This window comes from Crocodylus porosus, unplaced genomic scaffold, assembly GCF_001723895.1.
Source record: "Crocodylus porosus isolate Cpor-Errol unplaced genomic scaffold, CroPor_comp1, whole genome shotgun sequence".
In the NCBI taxonomy this organism is placed as follows: Eukaryota; Metazoa; Chordata; order Crocodylia; family Crocodylidae; genus Crocodylus; species Crocodylus porosus.
The window spans coordinates 156166672-156187912 of record NW_017728906.1 but is presented as its reverse complement, the minus strand read 5'-3'; the positions used below and the strand labels follow the sequence as shown (position 1 = coordinate 156187912).

The 21241-nt window shown below is 43.6% G+C and overlaps 1 protein-coding gene across 1 annotated transcript in view; it reads right to left on the bottom strand.

The window, feature by feature from the left end:
* Positions 1–638: 638 nt before the first annotated feature.
* Positions 639–21241, bottom strand: part of LHFP (lipoma HMGIC fusion partner) — a 226079-nt gene continuing 205476 nt past the window's right edge. Inside the window, exon 4 of the mRNA XM_019530018.1 lies at positions 639–1795. Within this exon, the coding sequence (XP_019385563.1) occupies positions 1677–1795 (119 nt within the window). The 3' untranslated portion in view covers positions 639–1676. The remainder of the gene's footprint in view (positions 1796–21241) is intronic.

Genomic DNA, 21241 nt, shown 5'->3' with positions numbered 1-21241 from the left:
TTGCCATAACATTGCTGAAACAAGGTAAATCTAAAATCCATGAAAGCACAATTTGACTCCTTGTTGAATAAAAATCACATTACTAGTGGTCGTTAAAAATCTTGTAACATTTTCCTGAGCTACAGGATGCAAGATCTGGTGGTATAGGATAGTATCCACCTTGGATAATAATTTATAATAATAATAATAGGTTGGCATTTCTATATCAACTTTCCATTTATGGTCTTGACTTTCTAAAGGGTGAAGGTATTAATACCACTGTCATTAACTGGGGCACCAACAGGACAAGTGACTGGCCCGACATCACAGACAACGTTAGTGGTAGATCCAGAATTAGTTATCATGTGTTCAGACACTCAGTCCTGCTACTCATTCACATGATCATTTTGCCTTCCAAAATTGAATTCTGACTGTCTAAAATTAACAGCTTTACTTTTGGTTGGATCAGCTATCTCATTTTCTCTCAGGATCCTTTTGAAGGAAAAGATTGTAAACAGACTGCAAAAAAAAGCATGGGAATTAATATATATACATTAGCAGGACAAGGTACGTAACAGAGCAAACATTGTGATTGTTTGTGACTTTTTTAAAGAGGCTGTCAGAAAGGAATACATTTATCCAATGACACACACTATTCAAGTACTGATCAAAGAAAAATTTATTTACAGAAATTTTCAAATACAAACATAAAATAGCACATTTATATATATTTTTACAAAAACGAATATTGAAATAATAAACATGGTACAGCACAATAAGACAATGATGAGCTAAACATAACAGTGACAAAAAACCATGTCTGGAAGAAGTTTCCCATTAGTCTTACGTAACCAATGGTATTCTACAGTACCATGAGTGGAATTCTCAATGGACAGCAAAATGTCCATTTACTGCACTTCATAAGAGTACCATAGGCAAAGGCTACATATGCTGAGTACTATGTTGCATGTTTGTAATAATGCTGAAAATACAGAGGCATAATAAAGGTTTTATAGGGCTGAATAATCCATGAATTAAATGCTTCAGGAGAAAAGTGTACAGAGAATATACAAAATACTGATAAAGTGGCTTATTGGTCCATTTATTAGGTCTAATGTATAGCTTAAAAAGTGTTATAACATTGAATTTAAATCATCAAACAAATCAAAAAAGAGAGAAGAAACTAAGAAGAAATGCACCAAGAAAGTTTGTATTTGATTTGTTTTGTGCCATGGACATGATGAGCGCGTGTGTGTCTGTGTGCACGTGTTTTCAGGACTGTTGTGCTGAAAGGAAACTATGGCAGATTATACCCTGCCCTCCAGCACATCACTTCCCTTTTCACCAGTCTTTCAATTAATTGGTGCATTCTAACGTTCACAATTTACTGAGAAGTGTATTCTTTGCTCCCTACAGTTATATTCTTTCAGAGTAGACCAGAAATGTACTCTGTTAAGAAAGAACTGCTCATCCCACCCGAGATTCTTGGCTTTTGGTCCATCATGCCAGCCTCCCCACCCTCCCTCTATTCACAGTATCACCCGATGTTACCTTGATACACCCACTGCCATTTCCAACTGACTGTACTGCAGTTAAGAGCTAAAGCACTGTATTCAGAAGAAGTTTGCAAGTCACTTCGGCCTCTCAAAGCTCATTTGTTCTCTAAACCGGTCTCGTTTGCCACTCATCTGTCAGCCTCAGTAAGGGTATTGTTTCTGTTTCTTGCCAGAGAAGCAGGCCAGCCAAGTACAGATTAACATAGCTGCAGCCGCTCCTCCTCCAGTGCAGTAATAAGCCCAGCCAATTTCACAGGTACCTGCCAGGAACAGATGAAAAGAAGCAATGTTATACAGGAAGAAGTCTTTGCTTTCACCACAACTATATAAAATCTTTCCTCCTGAAGCAACAAAAGAGAAATGAAAGCATTAGTAGTCAAATACAGCATATGCTGACAAGCATTTTATCCCCTGTATCGGCTTTGTGGTTTCATTCTTCACATAAGCAACTTTTCAGCCAAAGAATCATCTGGGCACATATTGCCTAACAAATTCCCTGCTACCACAGAAACCAAGGCATCAGTGCTGTCTTTAGCTTTCCTACTCTCTTCTACTGCAGGTTTTTTTCAATTTATCTGTTGCTATGGGGCTGCGGTATTTGGGAGGGGCTGGGGTGGATTATCTTGTGGACTCCTTTCAATAAATGGTTGCAGGGGACTGCATTTGCCCACATGCTTGCACTGCAGAGCCGGCCGCTTTTAAAAGCACCTCATGCTGCGGCTCATGCATTTGTATAAATGGTGAAATGTGTGTCAGCACTGAGGAAATGGCAGCGGTGTGCTTTTGAACTAAAACACATGGAAGGTGTTTTAGTTTAAAAGCGCACCACCACCATTGCCTCAGCACTGATGTGCATTTTGTCATTTATGCAAATGTATGCGATGCCGCACTGGGCGCATCAGCTTGTGTGTGGAACAGAATTGATTAATCGAGTCTGCTCCAACGCACCAGGTTTCTGGCACGTTGGACCAGACAAATGGATGTGTATAAATGCCCAATAGAGGTCCCTTTCAGTCATCTGTTCTGACGTGTGTTTATTTTGGCAGAAGCCATTCAGAAATCAGTACTATCTATCTAGGTCCTTGCACCATGTCCATCCCTTCAGTATCTAAGTGTAGAGGATCCTCCAATTAAGTGATTAATTAGGTAATTACTCCTTTACCGAATCTTGCTCAGGTCAACTCAGCAGACCATTCCTTGACCCACGCTGGCAAAAGGACCAGTTTCTCTCTCTTCTCCACAGAACTAAATCTGAGGGCAAAACTGGGGTATTGTCAAGGGAATGCAATTAACACTGGAACTTTTTCTTCTATGCATCTGCAAACAGACATGGGAGTGTCGCATCTATCCTCGATAGAACTTTGAAGCTGTGAAGAAGAGGAAAGAATTGATTTTCAAGTCCTGAACTCTGCTGCTTCTGTAATATAACCAGTAAAGCAAAGACTTTATCTGTATATTGTGGAACAATTGTGTATTTCATGGTTTTTAGTTTTGCAATTTAATTTAATAGGAGATACACAACTAAAGCCCCCCCCGCTATTTGTACCTACACAGACCTTGAGGCTAAGAACAGACACACAGAAAGGAATCGATCTAAGTTATGCGGTTTACTGTAAGCAATGTAGTTTAGATTGGTAGTGAAGAGAACATACTTTTTCCCTTTGGCTGAGGGGGGGCAAATCTTAGACTGGGTTCTGCCAATTTTAAACTAGTCTATGGGCGTTTATACATGTGCTTACATGCTCCAGGACTGGTGGAGCGGGGGTGGGGTGGGGGGGTGGAGCACTTTAATTAGAGCAGCTCTATTTAAAGGGGCCTCACGTATAAGCGTTCTCACGCTTAAAAATGGTGGCGGGGCGCTTTAACGAAAGATTGCTCAACAAGCTTTAGTTAAAGTGCCCCCACCACCATTTTTAAGCATGGGGATGCTGATACACATGATGCTGGAGTCTGCTGGACTGTGGTAATTACCACGCTCCAGCAGACTCGATTAATCAAGCCTGTTTTGACATGCTGTAGTTACAGTATGTTGAAGCAGCCTTGCTGCTCGTATATAGGTGCCCTACGTGTGCTAAACTGTTCTGTTACAAGTATAGAAAGGTTTCCAATCACTTATACCAGTAAAAGTGTAATGTCTGTACCTGGCCTGAGTGATTTCAAGGGGTTATGAATTTGTAAAAGCATCTGCCTCTGTGCATTTATGGCAGAACTCCAGTGTCTATTTCCAAAGACATTTATTCCAAGTAATTGTAAATCACATCTCTCCAACTGCTGCTGCTTGATGTCACTGTACTGAAATGGCCAAAGCTGAAATTTCTTCCTGACCCTTAATTTTTCGTCCCAGAAGCAAAACTGATACTTCTGTGAAGATACCTACACCATATTCTTTCCTCTGCTGCTAGACAAATTTGCACCACCACGGAAAGCTAGCTTTGTGCTCCTTACTTTAAAACATTGCTTCCAAAATAGCATTTATAAAAATAAGCTGAAATGCTATATTGAAAAAAATGGTCCTATCTACCACAGTTTCCATAAATGGAAATTTTTCACTTTTGGGGCTGTTTGGCTAAATACAAAAGGCATTGCCTTAAATGGCATAAAACAAACATGGTAACATTCAAAGCTGTGATCTGTGAATGACTGAACTTTCACTGCCTCTTTGCATATGAAGAGCAAATCACTCTGAGTATTTTAAGTTGTTAGTGAAGAGTTATTTAAAAAAACCCCATGAATTGCGTCATCTGACTGGACTTCTTTGGGTCCCCGTGGAATTCTAAATAAAACTGTGAGGCTGCTTTTTACTAAACTGAGAAGTAAAGCTCCTTTTAGATGTCTGTCCACCCAAAGAGGAAATATTTGATTGGAGGATTTGGTTTGCCTACCCTTCTTTTAAGAAATTAGAGAAGTAAAGCCATATTTAAACTGTCCCCTTTCACTTTCTATAATGGTTTATCAGACCAGCCTCCAAGCTTTCTTGGTTGGCAAATTGCAGTTTTCAACACAAGGGAAAACTATGTTTGACATTTAAAGTAGAGGTTGCTGGCTTTGAAAACACGTTAGAAGTGAAGCAAACAGCCCCGTTGCCTGCCAAGTCCAGAGAGAGAGAGACACTGGAGGCATGGTTTCCTTAGCCACTGCAAATCTCTCCAGGCAGCACCTGAGTGCTCTCTGTTGTTACAGACCACTCAGACCCGCTGCACGCAACTCAGGACTCAAATCTGCCTTATCCAGGAATAACTGAGAGAATTAACTTCTGCCATTATCATAATTTGTCTCAAAATTTAATTCTGTTGTAAATGGTTCACCCAAATTATATCCATGATTCAGCTGCAAGCAACCTATCCCATGGCAGCCAAACAGGATAAATCTTCACTGGGCTGAATCTGGACATGTTTGCTGTAGGTGTGAATGCAGAGGGAGCCAATGTTGGCTGTACATGTGTGGGCTGGGAATGATGGGGTGGGATTTCTCTGTGACATGAGGAACTTGAAGGAAGCATCCCTAGTATTTCTGACACAAGGACCTTTTAGCCTGGGAAGTTATGTCTCCTGGAAATCGGGGAAAGTAAGGAAAACCAGTTCTCCCACCTCAGGACCCCAGCCCACCCCAGGGGCAATTTTTATTTAGTATGGACTGACGTAATTGAGGACCACAGTCACCATGACACAGCCATGGGCCTCCATTTTCATCACCTTCTACTTTGAGTGGCTGTTGAGGGGAGACAGGGGCTCTTCAGTCTCAAAAAGGCAGCATGAAGCTCTCTTCTGCCTTCCAAGAGGGGCAGCTGGGGCTATCCTTCATTGTAGAGTAGCAGGGACAGTAATGAGGGTCTTCCTTTGCCTCCTTGGGAGTCAGGTTAGAAGGTATCTGGCCTTAAATATTTACCCCATGTGCACATCTGTGTTTTTTTCTTTTAGTAAAAATTTCATGCTCCAAGCCAAATTAGCCAAATCAATTCCAAATTTGTGGTCATTCAAGAACCATGTGTGGCCCTACTACTGGCAAACATCCTCTACTCCAACTTGGGGCGTCAGATGTTTCCAAATCATTTGGCAGGCATCCTACATGCAGGCCCAAGCCTGGAGGTTTGGATGCCCCTGAGTTTCGCTCGCCCTCAGCCATGTGGCCGCAGGAGCAAGCTAGGGAGCAGGGCTGTAGAAAGGTAGGTGCTGTTGCAGTGAGTAGTGCTGCAGGGTAGCTCTAGCCCTGTTCCCAGGCTTCTCCTTTCCCCCTCCCACCCAAGTGAGCAGACCACGCTGCAGGAGCAGAAGCCAGGGACTTAAGTTCTGAGGAAAGTAAAAAATCCCCACTTCCCTTTCCCTCCACGCACAGAGGCACATCCCCTCTTCTCCCTCCCCTCTCCTCTCATTCTCCCTTCCCTGCCAGCCACTGCCAGTGTCTGCACCATCCTACGGGGGCGAGGGGAGCTCCTATCTCACTGCAGCACACACCCAGGACTGCAGCAGTGACAGCACTGGCAGGTGGACACATTTTCCCCCCAACACACTTGTTCCCAGCCTGCCAAGGAACACATGGGGAAAGCAGAAAAGGAAGGGAAATGTACCTGCCCACTGCTGTGGCCCTGGGCTGAGCCCAGCCCCCATACAGCCCAATGGGCAGAAGCTCCCCTGACTCCCAGGCGGGGACAGCAGCAGTGGCAGCAAGTAAGGGAGTGGGGAATGAGAGGAGTGGGAGATGGGAGGGGAGGGGTTGTGTCTTTGAGCAGGGAAAGGAAGGGGTGGGGGGATTCTTGTCTTCTTCAGGACTTTAGTCTCCAGCTACTGCTCCTGAGGCATGATCAGAAGGGGGAGGAGGAAGGTATGGTCATACCCCTCCCTGGGCTCTCCCTGGATCTGCCTCTGGGGAGGGATAAAAGAGTCATGTTTGTATGTGACAAATACAAGAACAAATAGCTGCTAGATCAGTGCTGTAGAACTGCTCAAGAAATAAAGGGCACACATTCAACCATGGACATGGCAAGCTGCGATTATTTCTCCATGCTGTGCTCTGTTTACTCACAGGAACACTGTCACACTTTAATGATACAAGGAATGGCAGGCAGTGCTGCCCTTTCAGATGCAAGTGCGAGCAGGGTTACAAGGAACAAGAAAATGGCAGATAAGAGACAGTGGGGAGAGTTGCCCTTACAGTAACAGTGACATGAAAATAAACCTGCCCATTAATTTCATCCAGCATCAGGAGCCCTGGGATCCGCTTGCTAGAACAGCATGATCTATACTTGGAAACTAGAGAATGGAGTCGTATATGGAGCTGTAAGGCTGGAAAAAACCTACAGTTGGGAGGGCTAGAATGCCAAAGGTTCCTTAATTATAGTCTTCAAAGGCAGCAATAAAATGTTTCAATTTACCTGTTGAAATGAAGGCTCCTCTACACTCTACACTACAGCAAACAGGCATGTGTAAGCTTGAAACAATGCCCTTTCGGAGGGAAAAATAGGCTTGAGTTTGTAGCATTGCTCTCTTGTGTTCTCATTTTGACAGCTATTCTAATGCATTGTACCCTAAGTAAAGATTGCTGGTTGTCAGCAACTGGGCAGTTCAGCTGCTGTTTAACTTGCAAAATAATTTTGGGTTCAACTTTTGCATTAAGATCTCTCATTTAAGTGTTGACAAAGCTTTGTAAAAGTGCAAAATATACAAAATTCAAGCAGTTAAACTTTAAGGTGAAATGGAAAGGAAACAAACCAGAAACAATTATACAGTTGAGAGAAAATCCATTTAGCTCTCTTCATTAATATTTTTATAGCAGTTAGAACTACAGCTACCATGGTAAGGACCTCATCCTGGCACTTGTTTGCAATGATGCCAATGGGACTATTTGCCTACTTAAAGTTAAGCATATGCTTAAATGCTCTGCTGGACTGGGGACTAAATTTATGCATCGTAATGCATAATGCATGCAGGCGCATGTGGTTTAGCAGGGGTTAAATCATGGCCCCCCTGGCTCCTCCTCCCTCCTCCAGCTTCTGCTTCCTGCCCTCACCCCTGTCCCTGGAGGCAGGGTGGGGTAGGGTGATATGGCACACAGGGCTCAAGTTTGGGAGGCCCGGGGTGCCAGTATATGTCCACAATTGTATCTTCAATGCATGTTCTGGAACGATGCTCTGCTTGGGTCCTACCTTTTCAGTTAAAAAACAGTTTTAACCCTCATATAAATTGTAAGATTATGGAAAATTAGGGATAGAAAGACATCTAGCCCAATCCTCTGTTCAATATAGGGTTATTCCAGACACGTGTCTGCCTAATCTGCAATTAAAAACTTCCAATGATGGCGATTCTGTACCCGCTCTAGGTAGCCTGTCCCAGTACTTAACTACCCTTGTAATGAGAAAGTTCTTTCTAATAGCTAAGGTAAATCTGCCTTTGTGCAATTTAAGGCCATTACTTCTCATGCCTCCACAGACCTCAGAAATTCGATTGCCATCCTTGTTATAATAGCCATTGTTTTTGTTTTCAAAGATGGTTATCAAATTCTCCCTCTCTCTCCTGTTTTCCAAACTAAATAAGCCCAATTCTTTCATCCTTTCCTATGTTTTAAGTTGTCTAGACCTTTAAAAATATTTGTTGCTTTCCTCTAGATCTTGTCTGATTATCTACCTCATTCAAGTGCATTGCCCAAAATGTGAAGCAGTACTCCAATCGAGGCCTCCCCCCCTCCATGCTGAATAGAGAGAAAGAATCATTTCTCATGACTTACAACACTTCAGGTAGCATGCCACAACATGCTATTACCTTTTTTTCTACGCACATTTGACATTGGTGACTCAGGTTCAGCTTTGGATCTACTCCTTTATAACCTTTCCTAGTCTACTGGTAATGTAGTTGATGACTCCCATTTTGTAGTTGTGAATTTGATTATGTCAGTATTTACTTATCCAGTCAGTAAAGCTTTTGTCTTTTTTAAAGCAAAGGTGATAAGGAGCATAAATAGCTGGGGTTACTGACTGATTCACTGACTGGGGAATGGCACAATGCTGGCCAGCCAAGCAGTAACTTATTTTTTATTGCAATTATAAAAATTTGAACTATCAAGATCACTTCTCAAATCACAAACATACAAGGCCAGATGGAAACTGGCCCTCATGCAGTTGAACAAAGAAAGGGAGACTTGAGTGCAAGGCATATTTCCCCATTTCTCTCTTCTCTCTAGTACAGGTTAACAGCAATTGTGCAGAGGCTTTGACAGGCAAAGTTAGGACCTTACCTTTCTAAAAAGACCAGGGAGGGGGTAAGGTCACATGGAGTCAGTGGATCCAGCTGGCAGTTGAGCAGACAGTACACTGTAACCTCTCAAGGCCTGAAGTTGGAGGCCACCAGAAGCTCTGAGAGTCTTTGTGTATAATACTTCCCAATCTGTTGGCTTGAGGTGGCACCTCCCTTTACTCTCTCCCCCATTAGTCGTTACACTGGGTGTGCACTTGTAACACAATATGGCAGTCCTTGAAAAAATAAACATAGCACATGGCTATTGATGTGCCTCAGCTATTATAGGAGTACAGAGTCCATCAGTTCAATAGCATTTACCAAAAAGTCTGCAAGCCTTTTTGGACATGAGTAAATGAATTGTCCAGTGAAAGAACAGACAAAGAGCTGAGTCACTGGTGCCACAAGACTACTTTTGGTTACAAAGCAGTTCCTGCCAAGGCAATGTGGGGAGGCAGCAGCAGCTCTAGGTCTGGCTCTAGCACTGAGTACACAGAGCAGCCCTGGCTCCCACCGTGCACCCCATGCCAGAGCTGGAGCTGTCTTAAAGTTTATTTAATAAAATAAATCAAGGAGATGCTAGTTTTATACTCAAAGTAAATCAGCAAGAAAGGAATTGGAAGGTCCAGTCCATCACCAGACTGCAGCGATGGTCTGGTTTACTCCAGAATGCATCTATGACTTTTCTTAATTTCTGCCATGATTTCTATGGATATGCTGTATTCCCATAACTCTGTGACTTTCTCCAAGATTTATCATGGGAAATCTGACAGGAGGTGAGTTTACTTAGGCAGTTGGGGCATTTTTACACGTGGCATAGTGGGGGTGCTTTAATTAGCGAGCCGCGCTACGAGCTTTTTGGTCATAGCATCCCACCGCCATTTTTTCAGTGCAAGGACACTGATACATGTGACGCTAGAGTCTGCTGGAGCGTGTTAATTTCCACACTGTAGCAGACTCAATTAATCGAGTCTGCTCCGACACACTGGATTTCCAGCACATCGGAGCAGGCTCCCTGCATATGCATAAGAGCTCTTGGATCTCAACAGATCCCCGATCTACCATGGGGCTCCACAGTGATCCTATCACAGTCACAGAAATTTTGCCTGTTCTCATCTCATACGGTCGGTCCTTTAAAGGTCCATCACAAATACTCAAGAGATTCGTGGAAATACATAAGATTTTTACCTAAAGTATTCAATAAATGGAATAGATAAAAACTCTGCCATATATCTTTGAGATATGAATATGTTAAATTAATTGCAAGACCTAAAATCATATCTCAAGTCTCTTCAATTGCTTTATGGACGATCTTAAATTTGAAATGGGATAGAAGGCTAGAGAACTTGGGAAACTAATAATCTATTTTAAGTAAGATCTGCTATCTAAGACAAAGAAGCTTGAGAATTGTTGAAACTGTGGAAATAGTGCTATAAAGCGTTCTGTGGACAATACTGATTAATCCAGAAACCCAGCAATGACAACTCCTACTTACAAAACCTTGCATAGCAACTCTAATTAGCAGGTTTACATGAGTGTCCATTAGTAGGAGGGAAGGTGAAATCACTTAATCAATCAGGGTGTTAAAAATAATCAGACAATAAAATAAGGAGTGGGATGGCAGAAGATGTACAGTGACCTAATAGTATGAATGCTGTGAAATTAATGAAAAGGATAATCAGCTAATAAAGACTGGGGTGTTTCTTTTTTTCTTCATGAATGTGAGAAATATTTATGAACAGAAGGAGTCTCCTTCTTTACACAATGAACAATGGTCATGTGAAACTCACTTGCCAAAGGTAACATGAAAAGTTACAACCTGGAACTCATCCAGAAAGGAGGGAAATGTATGAAAAAAATAGCATTGTAAGTAAAAACACAGCTGAGCAAATAATTTGGAACAAAAAGGGTATGTGGAAAGCTTGCCTCTTTCTGTCCCCCCATCCCAGGGGAGCTCCAATCCACCTACTCTCCCCTTCCCCACTCTAGCAGAGGCTGGGCAAACCCCAGCCGGGAACTTCCTCCCCTCCCCTCCCCTATCCCCCCTGCTTTAATGAAGACAGCACTCTCAGTGGGGCTGGCTGCATCAGCCCAGCCCAGCTCACACACAGGGACAGACAGAAGTTAATGAAGGCACTTCACTTTGGAACACCTTCATCTGAACCCTCATTAAATGAGAGTTACTTTGTCACTTTTAAAGTGCTCTGCAGCTGTGTACTTCTGTTAGGGCATGGGTATAAAGCACTTTCAAGGGGTCGATCACGTGACAAATATCACTTCTGTCAGCACCCTGTATTTCTATCATTTTTTGGAAATATTTCAATATTTTTCCCTATTTTTAATAGTACAGCTTTGCAGTAAATATTTGAAACTGAAGTTATGTCACTTAACTATGGTTCATCAAAGAAATTATCTAGCATTTCATTTCTGATCTCTAATTAAACAAATTTAACCCTCAAGTTGTTCTGACAGTGTAAAAACTGGGGCAATGTGACATTTAGAAAATGGTTGTCAATTCCTTTTCTTATTATTTATTTGTGAGCATTCATCTCACCAAAGGTTGCATTTAAATCAGAATTTCATTTTGTCAGGACTTCAAATGTATTTTGTGTATAAGCTGGTCTTGCAATGATAGAAGAGAAAGTTAGCCCCATGACAATCACAAAGCTCAGTTTCCAAATACTGAATAATCTACAAAGGTCTAATTGCAAACTATCCATAGCAATAGGTTCCAGTACTCCTTGGAGCCCTTGCCATTAGTCAGCAGAGTTGCCTGATAGCAAGGTGCTCGCCCCTCTCACTTTTTTCCAACTGCTGATTCTATTAAAATAAAATTTTAACATATCCATTAGTTTAAATAGTCCAAAGTTTTTAAACTATCCAATAATTCTTCCAGTAGTCCACTGATGTAATTATCAGAAGGGTTTTAAGCATTAAAGAATGGAAATGGAAGTGGTTCTTGAGGGAGTCTCTGTTAGGACTTGGCGTGACCTCTGAACATGTCTGAGGACCCATTATCCATAGCTCAGAATGTGTGTGTGATATTGTCCATTGAGCCACTCTGAATAAATAGCAAATCGTAAAAAAACGTGATCCGTTTGCAGATAATTTGTGACTGGAAAAATCAAATTTGTCAAATAGATTGCTCCTGGCATACAGTTTCAAACCCTATTATTTTAAGTGCTCCAAAGGATTATCTTAGTTTCTAAATCTTTTCATGATTGTATCTTAGCATTGGATGTCAACATGGCCACATGTTGAAATGATTGCTACTTAATGCAAGTTAACTACCTGAGAAATCTGTTCTATGTTCAGTGTCATTTGTTTATTTTTAGTAACGGTATTGTCTGTTTTTAAAGGTAATTTATGACAATAACTTGACGGTAATGGTAACTACCAGTTAAAGAGTTCTCTTCATATTTTAACCCTCAAAAAGCTGCATAGAGCAATTCTAAGGATGTGGACAGACAACACGTGAATCATTCCAAAAATGTCACTGATAATCCTTGACAGAAGTGTCCACATGTACACTACTAAGGGTTCCCTCATCTTTTAGGGATTGCAAACCACCATGCCTTTCAGGCGTAAGCTACTGGAGTTTCCCCAGGATTCCTCTAGAAAGCAGAAAGACCCGGACTGGGGCAGCAGGTTAGAATGGAGCAGTTGCTAGGTGGTGGGAGGCTGTGTTGCATGTTCAGGATTTTTAAGAGGACTCTGTGCTCTAGACACTCCCCATGAACTCCCTTGCACTTCCAACCACTCAGGTACCTTCACTGCCAGCAGCTGAACAAAGGTGAGTGTGCAGGGTGGAACCAGCGAGGCAAGGCTGCCTGCAAGAGTGCAGCACAGAGGGCAGGAACAATTAACAGTTAATGGGATAATTCATGTCATGTTGAGCATGCACTTCACACTGACAGCCGTTCTTGTCTATTAAGTGCTGATCAGCAGGGATCTGGATTTTCTCTTACTTTAAAAAATCTCTAATTTTCAGTTTTAAAAAAGTATATATATTAGTGGTATTTCATTTAAATTACGAAAAAAAGTGGATTGCGGTTAGTTTTTTTTTTAACTGAAAATTGGAGATTTTTTTAAATCAGAAAAATCCAGGATCCCTCCTGATCATGCAATGGCTCTGTTTCCCACCCCCCACCCCCACTGCATCCAACAATTGGCAGGTTTCTACTGTTACCGGCACAACCACCTACATACCATAAGAAGGGGGCCATAAAGTTCCCCCCCTCCCCCCCAATCCAAATAAGTTTGGGACTTCTGCCCAGTGTCCCTAGCAGGGAAGTCAAACTGACACAGGGACTTTCTGCTTCCTCACCTTACAGACTGTGGTCTCTGTAGGCAATAGATCTTTGGGCAGTAGAGTCTTGGTTGCATGCCAGAGCAACCTTCACTGCCCTGCATGGGTCTGGGGGAGAGGTGAGGAGCAGTGTAGTGTGGGATGCTTGGAGGAGTCACCAGACAAGAGGCATGAAATGTTTTGTGTCACACATAGCACTGAACCAGTTGAAGGAGGACCAGCACCTGATTTTCCTGGTGTGCTTTGGAAACATTCTAGGAAGTTTAAACCAGCCTAAGATGGCCTGCATGTCTAGACTCTTGAGGTACCTATAGATGTGTTTGTTCACTTCCTAATTAAAATGCCCCAGCGTCACCTTACCGTCCTGTGTACTAAGCCCACACACATTTCAAAATTGCTGCAGGGGCACTTTATCTAAACCTCATTGAACGAGTTTTAGATAAAGCACCCTATGGCCACTTTGAAATGCGTAGGGGCTTAATACACATGATGGTGAGCTGTTTTAATTAGAGTGGCTTTCTGGGAACTGCTCCAATTAAAATACTCCCCGCGCCCCCATCCCGAGCACATGTACAGGCAGCCCAACTTCATTTAAAACGTTCTAGATATTACATCTGTCCACACCCTAACAAGGCCCCTAGAAAAACACATTGCTTGACAGAGAAAAATGTTCATGATCTTTTGAATGTAGTTCAGATGCTTGCCTAAAACAAGGTGTGAACAACAATATGACATAAGATGATGGGGTACAACTGCAACAAATTATGAAGTCAAATATGTACCAATGTTGAAATATTAGTACCTTGCCTGTATTAATTTGTCCCCCCCATATGCAACCTTATTGCCCTCCAGACAACTGTACTGAAAGGCAATTACTGAGAGCCATCAAGGTTGCATATCTAAAGCTGTCAACTTTTACTTTCTGTGAATGGCCCACCCCCATGGAACCCTCCTGCACAGACACCCATATAAGACTCCCCAGTCTGTCACAGGACAGAGACCAGTCTAAGAGATGAGTTTTTCACTCTATACACAGCTTATCACTGCTGCTTTTAAAGGACTTGTAGAAAGCCTGCAATGGCAAAATGTGGAGTTGTGCAATGGCAAAATGCAAAAGGAGTTATTTCAGATAAAAGGAGAGTGCATCTTGAGACTTGTTATTCTCAAATGCACTGAAAGAAAAGGAACCTTAGTTAAACTCCTTCTGTTAAGCCTCTGTTAATATTTTCTGGTATGTTTTCCTCAAAGAGGTTAAATGAATGAGGCCAGAACACCTACGAGGGGACATGTATATGTGACTGGGGAAAGGGGAGGTCAAGATCTCAGATACTGGTTCTAGGGTCTAGTGGTACCCTTTATCCCAAGACAGGGAATCAGACAAGAGATCTGAGCCTAGGAGGTGCCCTAGGATGGAAACAAATGTTGTCTTTCATTGCCTTCGTGCCACCAAGCAGATGTCCAAACCCATAGTAATGCTGCAAATATGATATCAATTTGTGACAAAGGTGATATCAATTTGTGCTGCTATTTAACAGCAGGTATCTGTTTACTTTATGACAGCAGAATGCTAGAAGCCTGGAGCTGCCCATGCTGTCCTGCTGTGCAAGAAAGCTGCTCCAGGGGCTTGAGGGGCCTATGCAGGAATTCCCAAGCGCACAGGACCAGGCTCCTCAAGCCTCGGGAGAACACATTGCTCATGATGTGTTTTGCCCAGTGAAGCAGATCAGCTCTGCAGGGACACATCTGGTACAGCTGATCATGAATCACTGGTACCTCCGGAGACCAGGGGCGGGGGAACAGCACCATGGTGGCAAGTGGGGATGGCCCGCAGCTGGCGGTGTTGGGGGGCAGTAGTGAACTGCAAATGGGGACCACCCACAGCCACCGCCAGCCACATCGGCATCAAGGGGTGGGGCAGGTGTGGGTGGCAACCACCCACAAAACTGGTGGTGGCTTCAGCAGCGGCAAATATCGGGGGGACATGTGCCCCCCACCCTCACTCCTCCCCTATGCATCACCTATGCAGCTGATTTGCTTCCTTTGGTGACATTTATTTTGACCCCTGAGAGATGGCTCAAAGAGACTGAGGGCTAACCAGTTCATTTGGAAGGAAAACAGTTGTCCATTCATAACATGCAGGGTGGAGTACTTGGCTACTCATTAGCATTCTCTAAGGAAAGCCCATCAGGTCTTCTGCAGCACCACAATATGCCTCACAAAAAGGAAAGTCTGTGTCTGAAGATATCCATAAGCTCAATCAAGGTAGGTAAGAAGCAAAGACTCCAGTAAAACATATAGTAATAATAACAGGAAAGGATACTGAGACCATCTGGTCAAAGGCCTATTCCTCTTAATTAAGACTTTGAAGGCTCAAGCCAGCAGAGCACAACAGGTTTGAGATTACTGTTGCCTATGTCTGCAAAACAGAGTTTCGCACATTTATGTGTGAACATTAGACAGTAAGGTAGTAAAATACAGGCAAATATCCAGGATTGGTACAAAAGTGTGTGTGCAAGCTGTTCTACAATACTTCACAGAACAGAAAAAAAGTGTTCAGCATAAAACCATAAAATCTCATAAACTGCAATATTCCAAGAAAAGTGATGGGAAACCCATGGCTAGGAACAATTAAAACAACAATGTATGCACTAGACAATTCACTGCAGGGATCTGTCTTGAACCAATAATATATTATTCTAAATGCCAGCTGAGGCTCAGTTCTGCAAATCGTGATGAACGTGTAATGTTTTTAATCATTTATATTTGATATAAATACCATTTTTCGTCAACCAGGATGGGTTTGTATAAGTAGCTATAAATCCTATCCCTAGACATTCCCTTTACAAATGTCCCCAAGGATAATACCCAAAAAACCACAGATCATTAATAATATTAATCCCTACCATACTTCTTGTCAGTAGACCTCAAAGCACTTGGCAAAGGAGCTCAGTGTCATTCTCCCCATGTTTGTAATGAAAGAATCTGGAGAACACAGACAAGAAGTGACATGCTCAAGGTTATCCTGTGGGTCAGTGGCTGAGCCAAGAACAGAACATTGACCTCTTTAGTCTTAGTCCAGTACTTTTGCCACTGGGATCCACTTCCTTAAAAGTTAATGGGAGTGGGGGGCTTCTCTCAGACATATTCTTTTGAAAATTTTCCTTTATACACACATTCAGCTTACAACAAGGTGACAGCTTTTAAGAGGCTTTTTACAAAGTTGGTTCATCACTTGCAAAATGAAAATGCTACTGCAAGTGTTCTGTACAGCCCTAATATTTAATGCCAATTTCTTACGATTCTTGGCAAGATCTCTCTGAACCTTCAATGTTCCTTGGTGGGAAGTTCATTTTTTATCAGTTAGTATTTTGTGACATCTTTTTTAATGTAATATAATAAATGTATCCAGCTTACTTGACGCTAAATTTGCTGTAAATTGCTTATGTAACCTGGATAATTTTTATAGGGAAGATTGTGTGCTAATTGCTCTTGCTGTCTATATGATTCTGTATATCAGAATTTATTTAAGTTTTACTGTCTGCTCTGAAATAGTGTGCCTACCACCATGGAACAGACTGAGACCCCTGGGCAGTTCTACAATATAAATAATCCATAATAGAAACTTCAGCATATGCTGTACCAGGTTTTGACAATTTTGATCTTTTCTCATACATTTGGTGAAGAAATAAGACGGCTCCTTAGCATTTATTTAAATTATTTTTATATGCTTCAAACCTGGCCCCCTTCTGGTGACACTCTAATTGGCTCCTGCCATGCCTGCAGGCTCCTTCTCAGGCAGCCTGTCTTCTCTTAAAGTAGCAGGAGCAGCAAGTCTCCTGCTACACCAACTTACTGATAAAATAACATTAGTTGACCCAGCCATTACAGTATTGAGGGCACTGTCATATACTAGGTAGGTCGATAAAAAGATGGATATTTTCATGAAAGCCATATACTGGGCTACATTTCGGTCATTTATAAATAAAGCTTTACTGATTCATTAGTCTAAATTAGCATTTTGTTTACAGGCTGATATCCTTACTGCAAGCAACACACAGCCCAGGGCCTGAGCTAGGCAAGCAGTCCAGCCTTGAGAGCCATGCAGAGAGGAGCTCCTGGGCAGCAGGGTTCCTGGGTAACATCTGAGCTGGAGTAGGCAACTCTGGAGGTTTGAGAAAGGGACTAAAGGCAAGAGGCATGGGAGTAAAGAGGCCTGGGAACAAGGAACAGAGAGCCTGGGGTCCAGAGAGAGAATGTCTGAGCCCAGGAGGAGATGAACAGGCAGGGCCAGGGGCCTGTGGCACAGCAGGGGCAGAGTTGGAAGTGTTGACACAGCGAAAGAGCCTGAGCCCCAGGTGGGGAGTCTTGGGCTCTTGTTACTATAATAAGGGAAAAGGCATCAGATAGATCCCTGAAAGCTGAACGGGGCTGCTAGCCATAAGAAGGAAGGCAGCCTAGGCAAGGATCTGCCCACTAGAGGGGAGAGGCTCACTTGTGGCCACTTTTGGAGAACTCTGCCTGCGCCAAGTGGGCTGCAGGGTAATAGGCAGCTAAGCAGTAGGGCAGAGCCTAGCCTAGGAGCAGTTGTAAGCTGAGAAACCCCTGCTCAGCTGGAGCTCCACGTGACAGGAAGGGTCAGGGTTTAGGCTGCATTTAAGTCTAGGGCCTGAGCCAGGTTAGGGAGGCTGGAGTGCGAGAAGCTCCTGGCCATGACTGCAGGAAGGGACTCTGTGACTCCTGGAATCCCCTAAGGATGCAAGGAAAACACTGAAGGCTTGCTGTCAGGTGGATGTAACCCAGGGCAAGGGGAGGCATGGCTGCTCTCACAGCAGCTACTGTTGATGCCTGGACTCAGCATGGGTTTACTTTATGTTATGGCCAGTGTGCTTATTCCTTTGTTACAGTTTAATCTGGTGGGTTGGGTTTGGGAAAATCAGGTTGGGGGATGTCCCAATAGTGCCTGAGTGCATCTGGGGGTGTCCTGAGCCCAGTAGGGCTTGGGGCCCAGGACATGGAGTGGGCTTTGGCCCAAAAGCTAGCAGCAGACAAGAAGGAGAGGGTAGGCTAGCTCAGGTGGAGGGTAGGCAGGGCTGGGAGCCGAGACAGGGAGAGCCAAAGGAGGCTCAGAGCCCGGAGCATGTGGGACCAAGGCCAGGGCACCAAGGCAAACAAAGCCAGGTTCAGTGCCCACAGCCAGGGCAAAGATAGGGTCAAGGATGCCTGAGAAGGATTTATAATAGAGCCAGGGGCCAAGGAAGACATACAGGGGCTGGAACTGCACTGGAGCTAGAGGGCCCAGCAAAAGAAATGGGTAGAAAAGGCTGAGGCCCTGACAAGAGAGCCTGCAAGGCATGGGCATGGTGTAAGGGGTGCTTGGAGCCACATAAAAGCCCTTAAGGCTACAGATGCCATGGGGTAGTATGGGCAGGTCAGGAGGACCCACTTTGCCTAAGATGGGCAAAACTGAGACAGCAAGGTCTGGTAGGGATCTGCTGGTGGCTAGAACTGGGGAGTGCTCTAGGACCCTTAGGCAGCTTCCCTTTCAATGAAACAATCAAAGTGTGGTAGGCAAGTAAAAAGGGGAGGGCACCCTAGAGCTTGAGCTGAGGCAAGGGTAGCATGTTTGTCCAGGGCACTATGGCCACCCCTGAAACCTGAACATTGCTATAGGGGTCCAATCGTTGGAACAAGGCCAGATCTCAGGAGTTACATGTGTAAACACGGCCAGGGAGCCAGAAGGTCTCACTGGCCCAAGGGTAGGGCCACGGCCTAGAGGAAGGGGTCAAAGGCCAAGGAGGACAACAGCCAGAGACTGGAGGAGCCCATGAGTCTCAACTGTCCTAGGAGCAGGGTCAGAGCCAAGAGAAAGGGGGCCAAAGACCGGGGTTCACAGTCAGAGACTGAGGGGGCCAAGGAGCCCATAGCCCAGGAGGGGTGAGAACTGGGACTGGAAGTCTGTAGCCCAAGGGGGCTTTGCTGACACATGCTCACAGGGCCTGTAGCCCAAGAGGGGTGTTAAGAACAGGAGAGAGAGGAATAAGTAGTATCAGCAAGGCCTGGGCATGGGTACTGGGGTGGGGATGGAGCCCACATAATTAGCCATTAAGGTGATGAGCAGTGACACCAGCACTCATGAAGAGATCTGATTTGGGAAGCCCTGAAGCAGCCTCGCTTTTCTGAAAGTATCATTTCTTCAAGGCATGGCAGGTGAGGAGTGGGGGACAATGCCCAAAGAGAACCAGGCTATCAAAGGCTGAGGGGGCTCCAGGGGCATCACGGCCACCCCTGGAGTGGAATTCTGTTACGCTAGGCTATACAGGAATTGTATCTGGCCAGATATAGTCCATTTATGTCCATACTGGGTTTTGCTAATTATTTACACCTAGCATGTTCATTGAAAATTCACCTTATTTTCAAAATAGGCTTTAAATAACTGCCAAATATATATATATTCAGTTTTTTAAAAAGAAACCAGCAGACACACTAAAGTGCCAAGTCAGGCTTTTTAGAAAAGAATACAAAAATACACTTGTATATGTAAATTAAAAGCATGATTATTTTTTCCTGAAGCCTTATTAAATGTTCCTTTGAAATTTACATATAAGTGGCTTTTTGTTTTTCCTTCACAATATGGTCTATCTCAGCAGTATTTGGAGTGTTTGATTAGTCTGAAGCTTTTGTTGGAGTGCCTACAGACAGAAAAGAATACCTCTTATCAAATGCACCAGCTATGAATTAGGGTCTTTGTGGGTGTTTAGCACTGTTATTTATTTTCTCTGTCTAGGATTGTTAAAGCTCTTTTCATTCAAACTGTTAATTCCTGAAGATTTCAGGCTGTTTTTCATGATGGAAAATTTTAGATATTTTTATCTCATGCTCTGAAACCCCAGACTTACCACTCCATTCCTTTCAATCCACCTATCATGAGGCTGTATCACAAGGATCATCTTTTCCTGCTCATAGCACCAAGTCCTCCTCCTCCTTTCTGGTTAATATATGGTGAATATCATGGCCTGTCAGGTAGAAGATTGTACTTTGATTTCCTGAAGGAGAGGGTGCTCCTTTTCACAGTATAATCTACAGGGAGTTTCATGATGGTAGCCCATAACAGAGGTAGTAAAGGAGGTTCCAAAGATCTGATAACACTGATACCATCCAAAGCAATTCTAAGCTGGTCATTTATTTGGTTCACCATGGAAAAGTGAATAATATCTGGGCTGAACTCTGGTGAGAGAGAGACCTATATAATGCTGTAGGTGTTCTTAGAAAATACAATGTGATGCTGTCATCTCCAATAACCAAACTGAGCAGAAGACTGTAACAGACATAGATGTGGTCTATGCTTTGAAATACCTGTCACATTCTGTCTAGATTTAGTGGCTAAAACTCTTCATCTTCTGCTTCCTCCCACTGAAAACAAAAAAGCAATATCACCACTAAGTTACCAGCACCCTGCTCCTCCTCCAAAGATTCTGACTTCTGCTAGCCCTGTTCTGATCATGGTGGCTGCTCCTGACAATCGTAACAGATCTTCTAGCACCTCGTTTCCTGCAGCTGCAAAACAGTGCTTGCAGCATTTCTGCAATTTCTCTTCAGCATCCCATTTGTTTTCTCCCATTGCATACCAACTCAGTTCACTCTTCTGTCCCCTTCTTTAACCTCCCTATCCATTCCTTATTAACTTTTCTTGCTCCCATCTTTGTCCATGCCACACATGTGCACATATCATAGTTTCATAGTTCCTAGGGTAGGAAGGGACCTGAGTACATCATCTACTCCGACCCCCTGCCATGGCAGGAAAGATTACTGGGATCAAATGACCCAAGCAATGTGTTCATCTAACCTCCTCTTAAACACCCCCAGTGTAGGGGCCAGCACCACTTCTCTTGAAAGTTGGTTCCAGATCCTAGCCGCCCTCCTGATGTCTAGCCTCCTGATGTCTAGCCTAAATCTACCCTCTGCCAGCTTGTGACCATTATTCCTGGTCACTCCTGGCTGTGCTTGGGGGAACAGGGACTTCCCCAATGCCTGCTGATCCCCCCTGACTAGTTTGTAACAAGCCACTAGATCCCCCCTCAGCTTTCTCTTGTGGAGGCTGAACAGGTTCAGGTCCCATAGCCTCTCCTCATAAGGCCTGCCCTGCTGCCCCCTGATCATACGAGTGGCCCTCCTCT